At 39.2% G+C, this 16401-nt stretch overlaps 1 protein-coding gene across 1 annotated transcript; it reads right to left on the bottom strand.

The window, feature by feature from the left end:
* Window positions 1-380: 380 nt before the first annotated feature.
* LOC119882455 (extracellular calcium-sensing receptor-like) lies at window positions 381-11920 on the bottom strand. The gene is made up of 16 exons (XM_038692500.1): window positions 11912-11920; window positions 11235-11371; window positions 10653-10947; window positions 10424-10510; window positions 9657-9926; window positions 9129-9335; window positions 8771-9046; window positions 8218-8445; window positions 8019-8142; window positions 7747-7940; window positions 4860-4946; window positions 2645-2848; window positions 2279-2554; window positions 1736-1963; window positions 1530-1653; window positions 381-1451 (listed from the first exon to the last, which is right to left on the bottom strand). The coding sequence occupies exons 1-16, from the start codon at window positions 11918-11920 to the stop codon at window positions 541-543; spliced, it is 3657 nt and encodes a 1218-aa protein (XP_038548428.1). The 3' UTR covers window positions 381-540.
* Window positions 11921-16401: the final 4481 nt, after the last annotated feature.

Below are 16401 nucleotides of genomic sequence, written 5' to 3'. Positions count from 1 at the left end.
TGAAGCGGAACTTAGATGAGCTCAGCCCATCTTAATTAGCCTAATTTCCTTGTATTCCTCCAACTTACTTGCTGGCGAGTGTTAATACTCAATAAAAGTAATATATTTTTTTAAAAGACTGACAGTGTAACATTTGGTATTTGGAAATTCAGGAGCTGAGAGGAGCTTTTTGAATCTGGGGCTAATATACAAAAACTGGTGACTGTCCACATGCGCGCTAGACATTAAGCACATTAAGCCAATTTATTTAGTGCTTGTAGTTTAATCGGGTGTGAGGTTAACTTACAACAGGAAAAGTCACAAAGGCGATTAGCATTTGAAGTGTAAGTGATTTTAACTTAAAAAACAGTATAAATGATTTAAGTATTCTTACACAAATGGTCCATGTGGTAAGAGATTTAATATTCAAATACATATATTTGACATCAGCCCTGCTTTCTAAATAACTTAACTTTGCTATTAATATTAACATCTCTGCCTGTGTTTTTGTATTCAATAGACAAAAAAGATTCATTCTGTCTGAATAAATTAAGGGCAGTTTTATGACTCGATGCCTCGACCCATGATTGCTTTCTTTGTGTTCCTCTCTGGTCTCATCAGGATTATGTAACATTTGGGTCCAAACAGTGATACCAAGAGACCAAAACTGGAGGCCAGGATGGCAAATACCTCCACAGCATCTGCATATTTGCCTGGTGAGCTGATGTATGCAGGAACAAAGGCCACCCACACAGCACAGAAGATCAGCATGCTGAAAGTGATGAGTTTGGCCTCATTGAAACTATCTGGAAGATTCCTTGCTATAAATGCAATCAGAAAACTGAGGGTAGCCAGTAAGCCAATATAACCCAATAACACTGCAAAACCAACTGTGGACCCGACTACACACTCGTAAATTATCTTATCATTGTAGTATTGAGTGTTTTTATGGGGAGCTGGTGAGGAAGATACAAGCCAGGCAGTGCAGATTGCTGCCTGAACAGAAGTAAGAACAATAACTGTCCCTCTCTGCTGCACAGCACCAAACCACTTCAGACTGGATCCACCTCCTGGCTTGGAGGCCTTGAACACAGCCAGAACCACCATGGTTTTCACCAGAATGCAGGAGACAGAAAGCACAAAGCTGATCCCAAATGCTGCATGTCTCAGCTGGCATGTCCACAGCCTGGGACGTCCAATAAACAGCAGTGAGCAAAGGAAACATAGTTTAAGTGACCCCAAGAGCATGAAACTCAGTTCTGAATTGTTGGCTCGTACTACAGGTGTGCTGCGATGATAGACGAAGATCCCTAGGACAACAGCACAGATAAATGTGCCCAACAATGAGGCAGTTGTCAAGCAGATACCCAGAGGTTCATGGTAGGAGAGGAACTCTGTTTTCTTCGGAACACACTGGTCACGCTGGCGGCTTGACCAGAAGCTCTCTGGACAACTGCTGCACTCAGTGGAGTCTGAGAAAAAGGAGAAAGCCTTGAGATACATCTTTATTTTATATCTCCAAACAGCAATGTGTTAAAGTGAATACCAACCAGTCATATTGCTGATCTTTCCCTCAGAACAAGGAATGCAGTCAAAACAGCACACAGGTTCCCCTTTCTTTCTGGCCATGCGAGTACCTGGAGGACAGCTCTCGCTGCACACTGACCGCGGTGGCTATAAGGTGAAAACACTGCTTTACACTGCTATAATGACTTATACATAGGCCAAAAAATATGTCTGAAAAATCAGAAGCAACCTTTTTTGATTCAAAGTTCCAGAAGATTTTGTCTTCATCAATTGTGAGTTCTTCACCTTTGAAGGCCGACCTCTTAACTTCACCCACTTTCTGAAGTTTAGTTCTTCCATCAGGGAGCCACAGCCAGTTCATGATATCATAGATTGGTAAGGCATCACCATTCTCATCAAACGACACTTGATCACCAAATGGTGTGGTGAAGTTGACCTTTTCCAAGTAATACACAAGCTACAAATATCAGAATAAGGAAAACCCAAGAGGACAGATGAAAATGAATTCCTCTGATTACAACAACAATTTCAACAAAGCATTTAATCTGAAGTAAAGTCATATCTGTGTCAAGATAATGTGGTCTCTGGCCTGAAAATAATATACACTGCTATCATCCAGCAGGAGGGAAAAACAGCTTTGTGCTCTGCTCTTTAAGATTAGTAATCTCATAGCTTTGTATTTTATCCCAACCCATAAATGCTACTCTTCAAGAAATACTAAAGCATATGATTTAGTTGTATACACCAGTGTGAGTGTAAACTGATATCACACCTGCCATGGCTCCAGCCTTTGCAAATTTCCACAGCTGTGCCCACTGAAAGGCCCTCTCCCTGGTTCGCACTGCAGCATTTCATCAAGGGCATATGCCAGAGCATACACAGCCTTGTACACATTATACTCTGGCCTGAGGTTTGAAATGTCCAAAAACTCAGTCTCACAATTCTCTAGATCTTCCTGTCCAGTGCATAATGCTCCTCCAGCTTCCACCCAACCTGCTGGAGGTGGTGCAAATCTGCACTGAAATGTGTATTCCCAAAACTGTTTCACCTGAAATGCATTAATAAAAATATTATCAGAAATCATCACAGTATATATTGTTCATGCATATTTTATCAGATTGCAAGGTTAAATTCTCACCATGCCATTTCCATAGTCATTGTTGTGTTGGTCAGGACGTATTCGTAAGAGAAATTCCCTGAGACCTGCTATTTCTCCTCTACGGATGGCGATGCCCAGTGTGCCACCCAGGTAAGGCATGAGTTGGGGGGTCTGGAACACAGTACCTGCTATCCCAGCTTCACTGGCCATCCACTGCAGACCTGTCACATTCTGACTCACAACCTGCACATACCAAATATATATAGTCATACAACCATGCCGCTAAAGTAGTGTCTTTAGTATTCTTCGGAATTATACACAGTTCATGTCTTGTCTTAGACATTCATACACAGGTGCACTCCTGTGTTTACACAGTTTACAAAGGGATTATAGTATGCAAAATTTTTCATAACTGGAGTTCACTGCAATTGGTTTGAGTAGGTGATTTCACTCAAAATTGGTGTTAACTGCATCTTCAACAAATTAGTTAAATTCATGTGTTTTAAAGACAAATATGCTACTAAAACATAAATATTTCAGTTTGACAAAAAATATTGTTGTATAATTGTTTGTATATGTTGAATAGTTGTATAATTAAATTAAGTTGTATTTGAAGACCAACCTCTTCCATGAGGCTTATCATGTAACTCTCATGTGCAAACACAATGACCACACGAGCTGTAGATTTCTTCATCACATGCACAATCCTCTTCAATTCGGCTGGGTCCTTGCCCCAGGGCAAAACCTCTAAGTAGGCCAGGCAACCTCTACCAGACTGAACAAAGTCAGACTGGAAGGATCGGGCAGCATAGAGTCCATAATCATCATCACTGACCAGCAGACCTGCCCAGGTCCAGCCAAAGTGGGTTAGAATCCGAATCATAGCACGCACCTAAGTGAATACAGAGTGTAGGGATTAGTGCACAGGCTGGAATAATCTGTCAGTGGAGACCCTGCTAAACATGTTTCACATTGTACTGTGTTTAATTATTGCCATTCAGGCAATTTACCTCAATGATAAATACATTAATTTTAATTCAGTTAGAAAGAATTTAACAGCTCCCCTGTTTCAGCAGCTTTTCTACTCATGTTAAAAACTTTCTTCACATTAGAAATCTCTCACACATAGACCTATAGTGTTCTCTGACATTTGCAGAATAATATTTTGATGTATAATATAATGAGAATATAATTGACATCTAATGAAAATGAAGTCATAATATTTTAACAAAATCTACCTGCCACTCTGCCTTGCTTTACCCTGAGTTATTGCTCTGCTGACATGGCAGTTGGTTATGCCCTTTAGACCGTCTGACAGACACAGAGCCCGTCTGGGACTGTAGCTACTCCATGAGACCAGCCCGCTGCACTTCATCAGTGTCTGTGTCGCGGTCAGGTGTGTCATGTTATTCTCTGGCTACTTTGCGGCGGACTGTTAACCGTTTGTGTAGCAAATAGACTGATTACTGACTAACAACAATTATATCTAAATGTTTTGATTACAATTTTGCCGGTGACTATTCTGCAGTCACAGACAAGCTCTGAAACGCGCTCTCTCTCTCTCTCTCTCTCTCCTGTCGCGCTGACTCTAAGTGCAGGTATGCTGAGTAACGGTGGGGGTCAAGTCACATGAACATCAAACAAAATGTAGTGTGGTGTCCGAACAATATTATTGCGTGTAGCCTCCCTTCATTGCGGGCCTGCCAAACAGACTGCTCATGGGGATTGTTGGATATTAATACGGAAAATATCTTTGATGTTGTTTTGAGTAACATTCGGGGCTACAGTCAAAACGTTCGGCTACCTGGCAACGCCGTTGTTGCCATTCAGCTTTGTCATCTGAGAGTAAATAACCCTACTAAAAACACAAACACTGCAAAAACTGAGCTCTCAAAAACAAGGAAAAAAAGCATTAAAATGTGGGAAATTTTACTTAAAATAAGCAAAATTATCTGCCAACAGAACAAGAATATTTCACTTGCTGCTTAAGGACAAAAAAACTTGAAACAGGTGAAATTCTCTAACATAAAAGCTGCCTGGTAAGAAGAAATATCTTATTGGACGAAAAACAAGTAAATTTTGCCTTCAATTAAGATAATTAATCTTACCAAGATTTTAGTTTTTACAGTGAAGAACGTGACTCCTATTACACCCACAAAAATATAATTTTAATTGCGGTACAGGGATGTTCTTTCTGATAAATGTTTAACAGCAAAGGTGTTCTTTTATGTATTTTCATTTTGCTGATTGTCACCTGAAAAGCATCACTTGGGATTGTCCGAAAGAAGGATGGAAACTTTTTCCTGTCACTCAGGCAGGAACATGTGGCAAAATAACTCACCTGTGAAAGACACAGACTGTACAATCTAACAACATTGGCTCTTTCATTTAAAAAAAAAAAGTTAATTACTCCATGAATTTAAATCAAAATGATTCAAAATAATTATTGGAAAGTAAAGCAGAAAACTTACCATTGGTACTCTGTACAATCCTAAGACACTGGAGATGGCAATAGAACTTGTAGAGATAGAATCACCCACAATCCCTAGGACTGGGGGGGTTCCTACACAGGCCTTGTCTAATATAAACTGCTCCTCTTGACCACTGACTAAGGACAAGGCTGCAGGGAATCCAATTCTTAGTTTGATGCAGTTATCATAAAGACTGTATCCCAGAGTCAGATTAGGTAAAAGCTCGGAGTTTCTGTTGATCTCATCAATAGCAAAGGCCATGGTCTGAGCCTGCCTGAATCCTAGAAAATCAAAACTAATAAAAACATACAGCGTGATACAGTAACTGTGCCAATATATACATGTTGCACAGCTGTATGTTTAGCAAACAATCAAGCTAGTTTACAAGCAACAATTATTTTCATTATTAAATATAACAGCAAAAAAGTAAAATTATATTATCAAAACACATCTACGAATGGGAGTGACTGTCTGGATTTTCTGCTTTTTGCTGTTTCCCTGACAGACTCACCCGTGGCAGGTAGGCTGTTGTGGCTCTGAGATGAAAGACAGGTCAGGAAAGGTAGAAAAGAAGTGGATCCCGAACAGCCCACCTAGAACAACATCTCCAGCCTTGTGCATCCCATTTAGATGAAACTGTCCCTGTATCCGGCAGGAGGAGGAATAAAGATGGGAGGACACAGCAGAAGAAACATAGGAATACAACAAAATGAAAAAAATGATCAAGAGAAACTTGATATCTAAAAATGCCCACATGACTTTCCCCATGTTTCCCCCCTTAGTGAGCCCAGTCATTAAGTGGTATTACTGTGTCTAACCCTTTTATTGACTTGCTGTGTTGTTTAATCTTGACACCACCCATCAGGGCATAAGCAAAATAAAGGGCAGGGCCTAAAATATATTTCATTTGAGAGTTATTTTTAATTGGCGCAGAATTCATTTGAGCACTTTGAATAATTTTTCAACAAGGCCATGTTAGCAACCTCTCCAACCCAAAGTTCAGTGGATGATCATAATGATAGTGGTCTACACAAATTTGTATAGCAGTCATGTTATGTGTTTATTAGTTTATTGACTTTCCTCCTGCTCCACCCCCCCTTTCTGAGCCCAGTCATTAAGTTGTATTCCAATGTCAACCCCTTTTACTGACTTGCTGTGTTGTTTAATTTTGCACACCACCTATCATTACCTGAAGTGATGAGAAGGGAAACAGTTCTCAGAGACCACAGTAACCTGTTAGAAATATACAGCAGTCATCCGTTATTTTCATTTGGTAAATATTCTGACCCTAACTGACAAGTTAGCAGAAGTACTGAGCTCTGTGACATTAAGAAGCCACACAGACATCCAGCTCTCAACGCTCAGCCCATTCAAAAATCGCTTATTTTCAGTTTTGTTAAATTTGGGGTTTTTCTCTTTGGCAGGGGTACCCTAGTAGCTATCTGGGGTTTTAGGGCCCCAACCATGAACCACAACGTCCAGCTGGGGACCTTTCTTACATGTTGTTCTCCCCTCATTTTCGGCAAATGTTTAGTTTAATGGCACACTCCAATGCTTTTAAATATCAAGTTCATATCAGACAGGTGAAAAATAATGACAGATGAACCCAATTATCTACATCATTTACTCAGACAAAGTAACTGATCGTTTAATCAGGTAACTTAGATCATGAAAAGTCATAACGGAAATAATTGCATTTGAAGTGTAAGTGCTTTGTACTTTAACTACATGCTGAAATAAAAGAATAACCTTTTGTGTTTAGTATTCACAAACCTACAATCCAAGTGGAAAGAGATTTAACATTGAAATACATTTACTTGGCATCAGCCCTGCTTTTTTAATATTAATAATAATTCAATATTGCCATTACTATTAACCTATTGCCTACTGCCTGTATTTTTGTATTATATAGACAAAAAAGATTAATTTTGTCTTATGAAATTAAGGGCAGTTTTATGAATCGATGCCTCGACCCATGATTGCTTTCTTTGTGTTCCTCTCTGGTCTCATCAGGATTATGTAACATTTAGGTCCAAACAGTGCCACCAAGAGGCCGAAACTGGAGGCCAGGATGGCAAATACCTCCACAGCATCTGCATATTTGCCTGGTGAGCTGATATAAGCAGGAACAAAGGCCACCCACACCGCACAGAAGATCAGCATGCTGAAAGTGATATGTTTGGCCTCATTGAAGCTATCTGGAAGATTCCTTGCTATAAATGCAATCAGAAAACTGAGGGTAGCCAGTAAGCCAATATAGCCCAGTAACACTACAAATCCAACTGTGGACCCGACTACACACTCATAAACAATTTTTTCATTGTAGTATTGAGTGTTTTTATGGGGAGCTGGTGAGGAAGAGACAAGCCAGGCAGTGCAGATTGCTGCCTGAATAGAAGTAAGAACAATAACTGTCCCTCTCTGCTGCACAGCACCAAACCACTTCAGACTGGATCCACCTCCTGGCTTGGAGGCCTTGAACACAGCCAGAACCACCATGGTTTTCACCAGGATGCATGAGACACAAAGCACAAAGCTGATCCCAAATGCTGCGTGTCTCAGCTGGCATGTCCACAGCCTGGGACGTCCAATAAACAGCAGTGAGCAAAGGAAACATAGTTTAAGTGACACCAAGAGCATGAAACTCAGTTCTGAATTGTTGGCGCGTACTATGGGTGTGCTGCGATAATAGGTAAAGATCCCTAGTACAACATCACAGATAAATGTGCCCAGTAATGATGTGGATGTCAAGCAAATGCCAAGAGGTTCATGGTAGGAGAGGAACTCTGTTTTCTTCGGAACACAGAGGTCAAGCTGGGGGCTGGACCAGAAGTCCTCAGGACAACTGATGCACTCAGTGGAGTCTGAGAAAAAGGAGAATGTCTTGAGACACATCTTTATATCATATCTCCAAACTGCAATGTGTTGAAGTGAATACTAACCAGTCTTATTGCTGATCTTTCCCTCAGAACAAGGAATGCAGTCAAAACAGCACACAGGTTCCCCTTTCTTTCTGGCCATGCGAGTACCTGGAGGACAGCTCTCGCTGCACACTGACCGCGGTGGCTATAAGGTGAAAACACTGCTTTACACTGCTATAATGAGTTATACAATGGGCAAAAAACATGTGTCAGAAGCAACCTTTTTTGATTCAAAGTTCCAGAAGATTTTGTCCTCATCAATTGTGAGTTCTTCACCTTTGAAGGCCGACCTCTTAACTTCACCCACTTTCTGAAGTTTGGTTCTTCCATCAGGGAGCCACAGCCAGTTCATGATATCATAGATTGGTAAGGCATCACCATTCTCATCAAACGACACTTGATCACCAAATGGTGTGGTGAAGTTGACCTTTTCCAAGTAATACACAAGCTACAAATATCAGAATAAGGGATAGAGGAAAACCAAAGAGGATGGATAAAAAATAATCCTATATAACCATAGTGAACACAGCAGTGCCTAGTGTTAAATAATCACACTGCATACTACAATTCTGAATATATGAAGACATCTCCATATACGTAGTGGCAAGATGTTGTGGTCTCTGACCTGATAATAATTTCCACTGCTATCACTCAGCTTTCTGTTTGGCTCTTTAAGATTAGTAATCTCATAGTTTTGTATAAAATCCTATACCGTAAATGCTACTCTTCAAGAAATACCAAAGCACAGGGGTAAGTGTAAACTGATATCACACCTGCCATGGCTCTAGTCTTTGCAAACTGCCACAGCTGTGCCCACTGAAAGGCCCTCTCCCTGGTTCGCACTGCAGCATTTCATCAAGGGCATAAGCCAGAGCATACACAGCCTTGTACACATTGTACTCTGGCCTGAGGTTTGAAATGTCCAAGAACTCCGTCTCCACATTCTCTAGATCCTCCTGTCCAGTGCATAATGCTCCTCCAGCTTCCACCCAACCTGCTGGAGGTGGTGCAAATCTGCACTGAAATGTGTATTCCCAAAACTGCCTCACCTAAAATGCATTAAAAAACAGAAATAATCACAATATATTGCTGTTGCAATTTTTCTTAGATTGCAAGGTTAATACTACTCACCATGTTATTTCCATAGTCATTGTTGTGTTGTTTGTCTGGGCGTATTTGTAAGAGGAATTCCCTGAGACCTGCTATTTCTCCTTGACTAATGGCGATGCCCATTGTGCCACCCAGGTAAGGCATGAGGTCAGGGGTCTGGAGCACAGTCGCTGCTGTCCAGGCTTCACTGGCCATCCACTGCAGACCTGTCACATTCTGTCGCACCACCTGTGCATGATACCAAATATGTAAAATTATACTGCCATGCCACTAACATACTCTGAACATAGTCTGCTGAATTACACACAATTTACACAGTTCATGTCTTTTCTGTGTTTACATAGTATTATGAGCAAAGTGATGCTGCATATTGTCCATATTATCATAACTGGTGTTCAGTGTAATTTGTCTGAGTAAGTGATCTCACAATCAAGCCCCACTAACAGCACCAGTTAAATTAATTTGTCACAAACTAATGTGTTATTCTAGCATAAATATTTTAGTTTGACAAATAAAGCATTGTATGGTTAGTTTTATTTCAAGCCCAACCTCTTCCATGAGGTTAATCATCTGACCCTCATGTGCAAACACAATGACAACATGAGCTGTAGATTTCTTCATCACATGCACAATCCTCCTCAATTCAGCTGGGTCATTGCTCCAGGGCAAAACCTCTAAGTAGGCCAGGCAACCTCTACCAGACTGAACAAAGTCAGATTGGAAGGATCGGGCAGCATAGAGTCCATAATCATCATCACTGACCAGCAGACCTGCCCAGGTCCAGCCAAAGTGGGTTAGAATCTGAATCATAGCACGCACCTAAGTGAATACAGAGTGGAGGGATTAGTGCACAGGCTGAAATAATCTGTCAGTGGAGACCCTGCTAAACAGGTTTCACAACAGACCATGTTTATTACTGCCTCTCAGCTTTGATATCTGACAACAATCAACTCTATCAATGACACAAAATGTGACTGGTATTACACAAAAGGGATGGAGCGACACATGAGGGCTATGTTCAGGCAGTCAGCTCGAGCTGCACTGCTATATATACACACAGCACTGTAAATATCGTTATATGCTCCAGCTAAGATATTTGCTCATCACTCCCTAATATCTGTATGTAATCTGCTAAGAGTAATGAGGTTGGAGCCTGGATGCCAAACTCTCACTATGTTCTGCTACTGTAATAAACATTTCAAATGCGAGTTCTCTCACTGAAATACACATTTTATTGCAGTACAGGAATGTTCTTTCTGATAAATGTTTAACTGCAAAGGCGTTCTTTAATGGATTTTCATTTTGCTGATTGTCACCTGAAAAGCATCACTTGGGATGGTCCGAAAGAAGGATGGAAACTTTTTCCTGTCACTTAGGCAGGAACATGTGGCAAAGTAACTCACCTGTGAAAGACACAGAGTGTACTTCCTAAAAACATTCTTTTTTCTTAAGGTTGATTTTTAAAGTTGGTTACTTTCACATTAAAACTGAAATTAAATCAAAATGATATGAATTAATTATTAAATGTTATGACGCAAAACTTACCATCGGTACTCTGTACAAACCTAAGACACTGGAGATGGCAATAGAATGGGTAGAGGAAGAATCACCCACAATCCCTAGGACTGGAGGGGTTCCTACACAGGTCTCATCTAATATAAAGTGCTCCTCTTGACCACTGACTAAAGACAAGGCTGCACGGAAACCAATTCCTAGTTTGATGCAGTTATCATAAAGACTGTATCCCAGAGTCACGTTAGGTAGCAGGTTGGAGTTTCTGTTGATCTCATCAATAGCAAAGGCCATGGTCTGAGCCTGCCTGAATCCTAGGACATCAAAACTGAAACATAAAATACCACTGTTTATTATTGAACCATCCAACATGATACTGTAACGGTGCAAACATGTACATGTTGCACAACTTCATATTTTGCAAACAATGAAGCCAGTTAAATAGCAACAATTAAAATAATAAAATAAAACTGTGCAACAAAGTAAAATGTTTAAAATGGCATAACTACACAATGTAATTCTTCCAGAGTAACATCTGATTATGAAAAATACATTATACTAATGGGAGTGATTTTCCTTAGGTTCTGCTTTTTGCTGTTTCCCTGACAGACTCACCCGTGGCAGGTAGGCTGTTGTGGCTCTGAGGTAAAAGACAGGTCAGGAAAAATAGAAAATAAGTGGAACTCAAACAGCCCACCTAGAACCACATCTCCAGCCTTGTGCATCCCATTTAGATGAAACTGTCCTTGTAACTGGCAGGAGGAGGAATAAAAGAGGGAGGACACAGCAGAAGAAAAGTAGGAACACAACAACATGAAATACATCAGCGAGAACAAGTTGAAAAATGGCCACATGATTTCTCTCCTGTTTGAACCCGTCATGAAGTTTTATTGGTACGTCAAGTCCTTTTATTGACTCTCAGTATCGTTAATCTTGCACACCACACCACATCAAGGCATAAGCAAAAGTAGGGCAGGGCCTAAAATTCATTTCCTTTGAGATTTATTTTGTATTGAGCCATTAATTTGTGCACTTTTATATGTACGTCTACACCTTCCTGTAAGACATCTACTTCCCTTGTTGTAACATTTTACCAAATTGCTCTGCAGTTTAAAACCTGAACAGATACACATTTTTGTACTGAGTATTATACCAAATCTGTGTGTGTGACAAGCATCACAAATAAAACTCACTAAATAAACAAATCAGCCAGTATGTGGAATGTGCTAAACAAATTACAAGTTTAATCAAATGTCCACTAGATGACAGCAGTATACTATAATGAAACGTACAATCGTCATGCAGGCTTTAGAAATATAACTTTGAATACAAATATACAAACATGTCTTGTATTTATTTCTGTATAATGTCTGGCATTTGCATAGTCATGGTTTATAGAAGCTTTTTGTTAAAAACTCTTCTTTTAACTGTCTTCTGTTTTGACATCATCATCATCATTTGCATCATCATTTGCATACGCAAAAGTAGGGCAGGGTCTAAAATTCATTTCCTTTGAGATTTATTTTGTATTGAGGCATAATTAATTTGTGCTCTTTTATATGTACGTCTACACCTTCCTGTAAAACATCTACTTGCCTTGTTGTAACATACAAATTTTTTTCCCGAATCGCTCTGCAGTTTAAAACCTGAACAGATACACATTTTTTGTACTGAGCCAAATCTGTGTGTGTGACAAGCATCCCAGATAAAACTCACCAAATGCACAAATCAGCACAAAGTTTAATCAAATGTCCACTAGGTGACAGCAGTATAGAAATATAACAATGAATACAAAAATACAAACATATTTCAAAACTATTTTTTTCTGTATGTCTGGCAGTTGCATAATCATGGTTTATAGAAGAAGCTTTGTGTTAAAAACTCTTCTTATAACTGTCATCTGTTTTTATGTCAATAGTTTTCCACATGGGCAGGACAGCATATATTAAATGGTGGTGGTATTAAAATTGATGAATTGTTTGATCCTGGATAATGTTCCTGTTTTTAAGGATGTGTAAGAAATTTGACATTGCTGTTTCTACACACTTGACCATCCAATTTTATCTCTTCCAATGGGAGTTATGTTGTTTATCTGAAGATTCACTAACAAATCCCATTCCATTTATATCTTTACTAACAAACACCACACAATTAATAACTTTACTAAGAAAGACCATGACATTTATATATACAAATAACTTAATTGGAATGACAGGTAGACTTGTGAATGGTCTAATGGGGACCGATGATGGGCTTGAAGGTGTCAGGGAACCAAGGGAGTGAGTCTCAAGCTGGGATCCTCACCATCTCCCAACAGGGAACTTCATGCAGCGATTGACTAGGTGGCAGTGGGCTCTTTGGATGTACTGGCTGTGGATGTTGCTGACCAGTGTTCAAGGATATGGTTAAAAGGGTGGATATGGCTCAGATGCGGAAAGACTAGAGTGACTGGAATATACTGCCCTACAAAGGCAAAAGACCTTAACTCACCAGAGTGTAGAACTGAGAAAAATGTATTTAAAGTTGTTTTGTTGTCCAGTCAAATGAATTGTAGGTAGAATATTGTAAATGTTTTTTTAATTAGTAGTTATTTGGTTACATAAAAATGTTGATCTCAAACATGACCTTTGACCCTTATTTGGAAGTTAATACACTCTTTCTTGGCATTGTCTGCAAAATAATAAGAGGTCATGCCAAGGCAAAAGGCATCAACTTCTTACTAACTAATTTGATAGCTCACTTGGTAGCTGATCCCTATAAAAAAAATCAGTTTGATGATAACATCTACATAAAATCTACTAATCTTGGTACAATTAGGGTTAATAGAATATAAACTTAATACTATGTAAATGCTAATTAATAAATAATTAATTATGTGCAGGCCTATTTGAAGGTCATTACTTATTTTATAATCCCATTTTTGTATTGATTTGAAACAAAAAAAAAGTTCAATTTATATTATTTAATGCAAAATGAGTTGACAAGAACAAATGCAAAATGCAGATTTTCTGCTCAAATTCTCTGGGTGAATGCCATAGTAGGATACTCAAGAACAACTCAAGTTATGGATTTAACCTGTTGAACACCAGCGAGTATCTAATGCTCAAAACTCATGTTGTGGATTTAACTTCTCAGAAGATGTTGTTTGTAAGTTGTTTTTTTTATGAGGTAACAAGAAGACTATTTATTTAGTTGTGAGTTGTCACTACTGAACTTGTGTGTGTGTGATTAGGCTACTTAGGAGCTGCTTGTTTGTTTACTCTGTTGTCAGTGTCACCGACTAGGCTGCATTAAAAAAAAAGCATTCATTGCGAATCTGTTATGATTACTTATAGCTGGAAAGCTATCTAGGAATTGTTTGTTTCCAATGCTTTGTTTGCACAGGTGTCATTTACACTGGGGACGCTGGGGACATGTCCTCAAAACTTTTTGAAATGGCTGATTTTGTCCCCCCCACTGTTTAAAAGCATAATTTGTTAAAAAAGTTCTGAACGTACTTATTATAAAATGACCCCAAAACGTACAGCACCAGTCAGTAACTATAATAACTTCTTGACACAGTTTCTTTTTGGCCAGGTTTTCCGTTCTCTCCCTGTGAACATGACAAAAGAGGAGGGAAGACTAAATCACGCCTACATGTGTGTTGCCTCAGCAGGGATGATATTACAGGAGAAAAGTTGATCTCAACCCCCAAATCTCAGCCCCTATATCCCCACAACTTTTCAACATAAAGTGACGTCCTTGTTTGTTTGCATTCTGATCACATATGGGAGCAGTTTGTTTGCTCCTAGCTTGCGCTAGTTAGATAACAAGTAATTTTAATAGATAGCACAGCCTATCTATGTGTATCTTTCTTGTAGCATAATCGTTTTTACATTGATGTTGTTGTCTGCATGTCAAAGCCATCTCAACCAACATTTTCCCTCGAGAGCAATGGGCCATTCTTAAAAGCTAAATGTAACATTAGTAAAAACAATCACTTTGCTTTATACTTTAGTCAAGCTGTGTTTGTGTTAAAAATGCTTCAATGACATGTATTTATTATACACGGGCATAAACCCACAACTCCAGCATGATAAACTGTAAGTTAACTTCACTTTGAATCAAAACAAAGGCAAAGTACCTTAACAGTAGACCATTCCAGAGTGCATCAAAACAAAGGCAAAGATCAGAATACCCTAACTGATGTTACGGTACTCTGGTCTTTTGAAAGTTACGGCAAAAACAAACCACTATTTTCTCCAATAAATAACAAATTTGACTCAAGATATTTGTTCACATCATTTTCAACCAAATCAAAGTTAAGGTCTTTTGCCTTTGCACAGCAGTATATAGGTAAAATACCTGTCCTGGACAAAATTTGCAGAAGATGGTGGTGAAACCAGAAGGCTGTTTTCAAATCTGCCTGACTCTGTGGTGAAATGTGGGTCCTGTGGAAAAGCGTGGTGAATTATTCTACAGTTTATGGACTGAACAGGTTTGGAAGGACTCAAATACGAACTTAAGTGGAAGAAAAATATTGGATGAGAGAGGCCAAGCTGGTCAGTCCTGCTTCGTTTGAGATTGAAGAGTGTCTCGAGCTGAGCTGATAGAAGGGGATAGGTCTAAGGGTTTGGCTGCATCAGGTGAGGAGGTTAGCTGTCAGGGGCTGATTTAGAGAATTGAATGTGATAGGTAATAATGCTGGTACAGGTATGATGTAAAGGTAGAGAAATGGTAGGCTATACAAGGTGTGAAAAGCTTTGAATCAGCTCCATCTTGAGTACATGAGTTTAGTTGAAGATGGTGGCTGAAAATAGTGGGACCATTGTTGGATATGAATCTGGATCTGGCGCCAAGGATTTAATAATAATAATAATAAATTTTATTTATAATGCACTTTACATTTCAGGGAAATCTCAAAGTGCTAGTTTGTTAGTATTTGAATTTCTGAAAGGAAAAACATGACAGGGCAACAAGTCTTCCAACCTAAACGACAACATAGGTCGTTTTAACCAACCTCCAAATACAACTCATATGAGTGTATCCTAAAAAATCTCAAAATTTAAAAATACATGATTAGACAAAACCAGCATTAATAATGTATTTTTGACAGTTTTTTATGAACATTTCTTTATTACTACTAGTTTCGTCTGGTGAGGATCACTGTTGAATGCAAAATACAGACTGAATCAGATTAACTTCTTGGAAACAGACACCTATTTCCATGGAAAAAGCCTAAAATAACATACCCAAAATGAATCAGTAATAACTTCTCAATGATTAGGCATAGATGCATAATTCTAGTCTCTTTTGATAGGTCAGAAGCTTAAAGAGGTGGTATTATGGTTTTTGCCTTTTTCCTTCTCCTTTATTGAGTTATGTATCTTTTTTGTGCATGTACTAGGTTTGCAAAGTGAAAAAGCCACCCCAAAGGGAGTTCCCATCTCCCACAGAAAACACTGCTCTGAACTGCCTGAAAACAGCTCGTTTGTAGTGCAGCCTTTACTTCCCTTTCTTTTGATGTCACAAAATACATGTCATAATGCTCGCTGAGCGTCTAGACCGACGCCCTCAAAAACACCGGTGAGCTGCAGCACACTTCTCCTCTCCCTTCCAAACACTAGCTACCCTACAAGCAGTCAATGGACATGAAGTTGTTACTGTGATGTAAAGACGGAGCTCAGTAAAAACTTTATCGATGAAAGATACTTTTGTTACAGATTAATAACTCACCACTCTGAAACCCTTGCTCCAGTCCAAATTGCCAATCTGTGGCCTGTACTACGAAGCGGGGTAACTA

The sequence above is a fragment of the Micropterus salmoides genome, unplaced genomic scaffold, assembly GCF_014851395.1.
Source record: "Micropterus salmoides isolate LMB-PRFRI ecotype aquatic unplaced genomic scaffold, ASM1485139v1 Ms_hic_scaffold_3, whole genome shotgun sequence".
Taxonomy (NCBI): Eukaryota; Metazoa; Chordata; class Actinopteri; order Centrarchiformes; family Centrarchidae; genus Micropterus; species Micropterus salmoides.
This window is presented reverse-complemented; position numbering and strand designations above follow the sequence as displayed.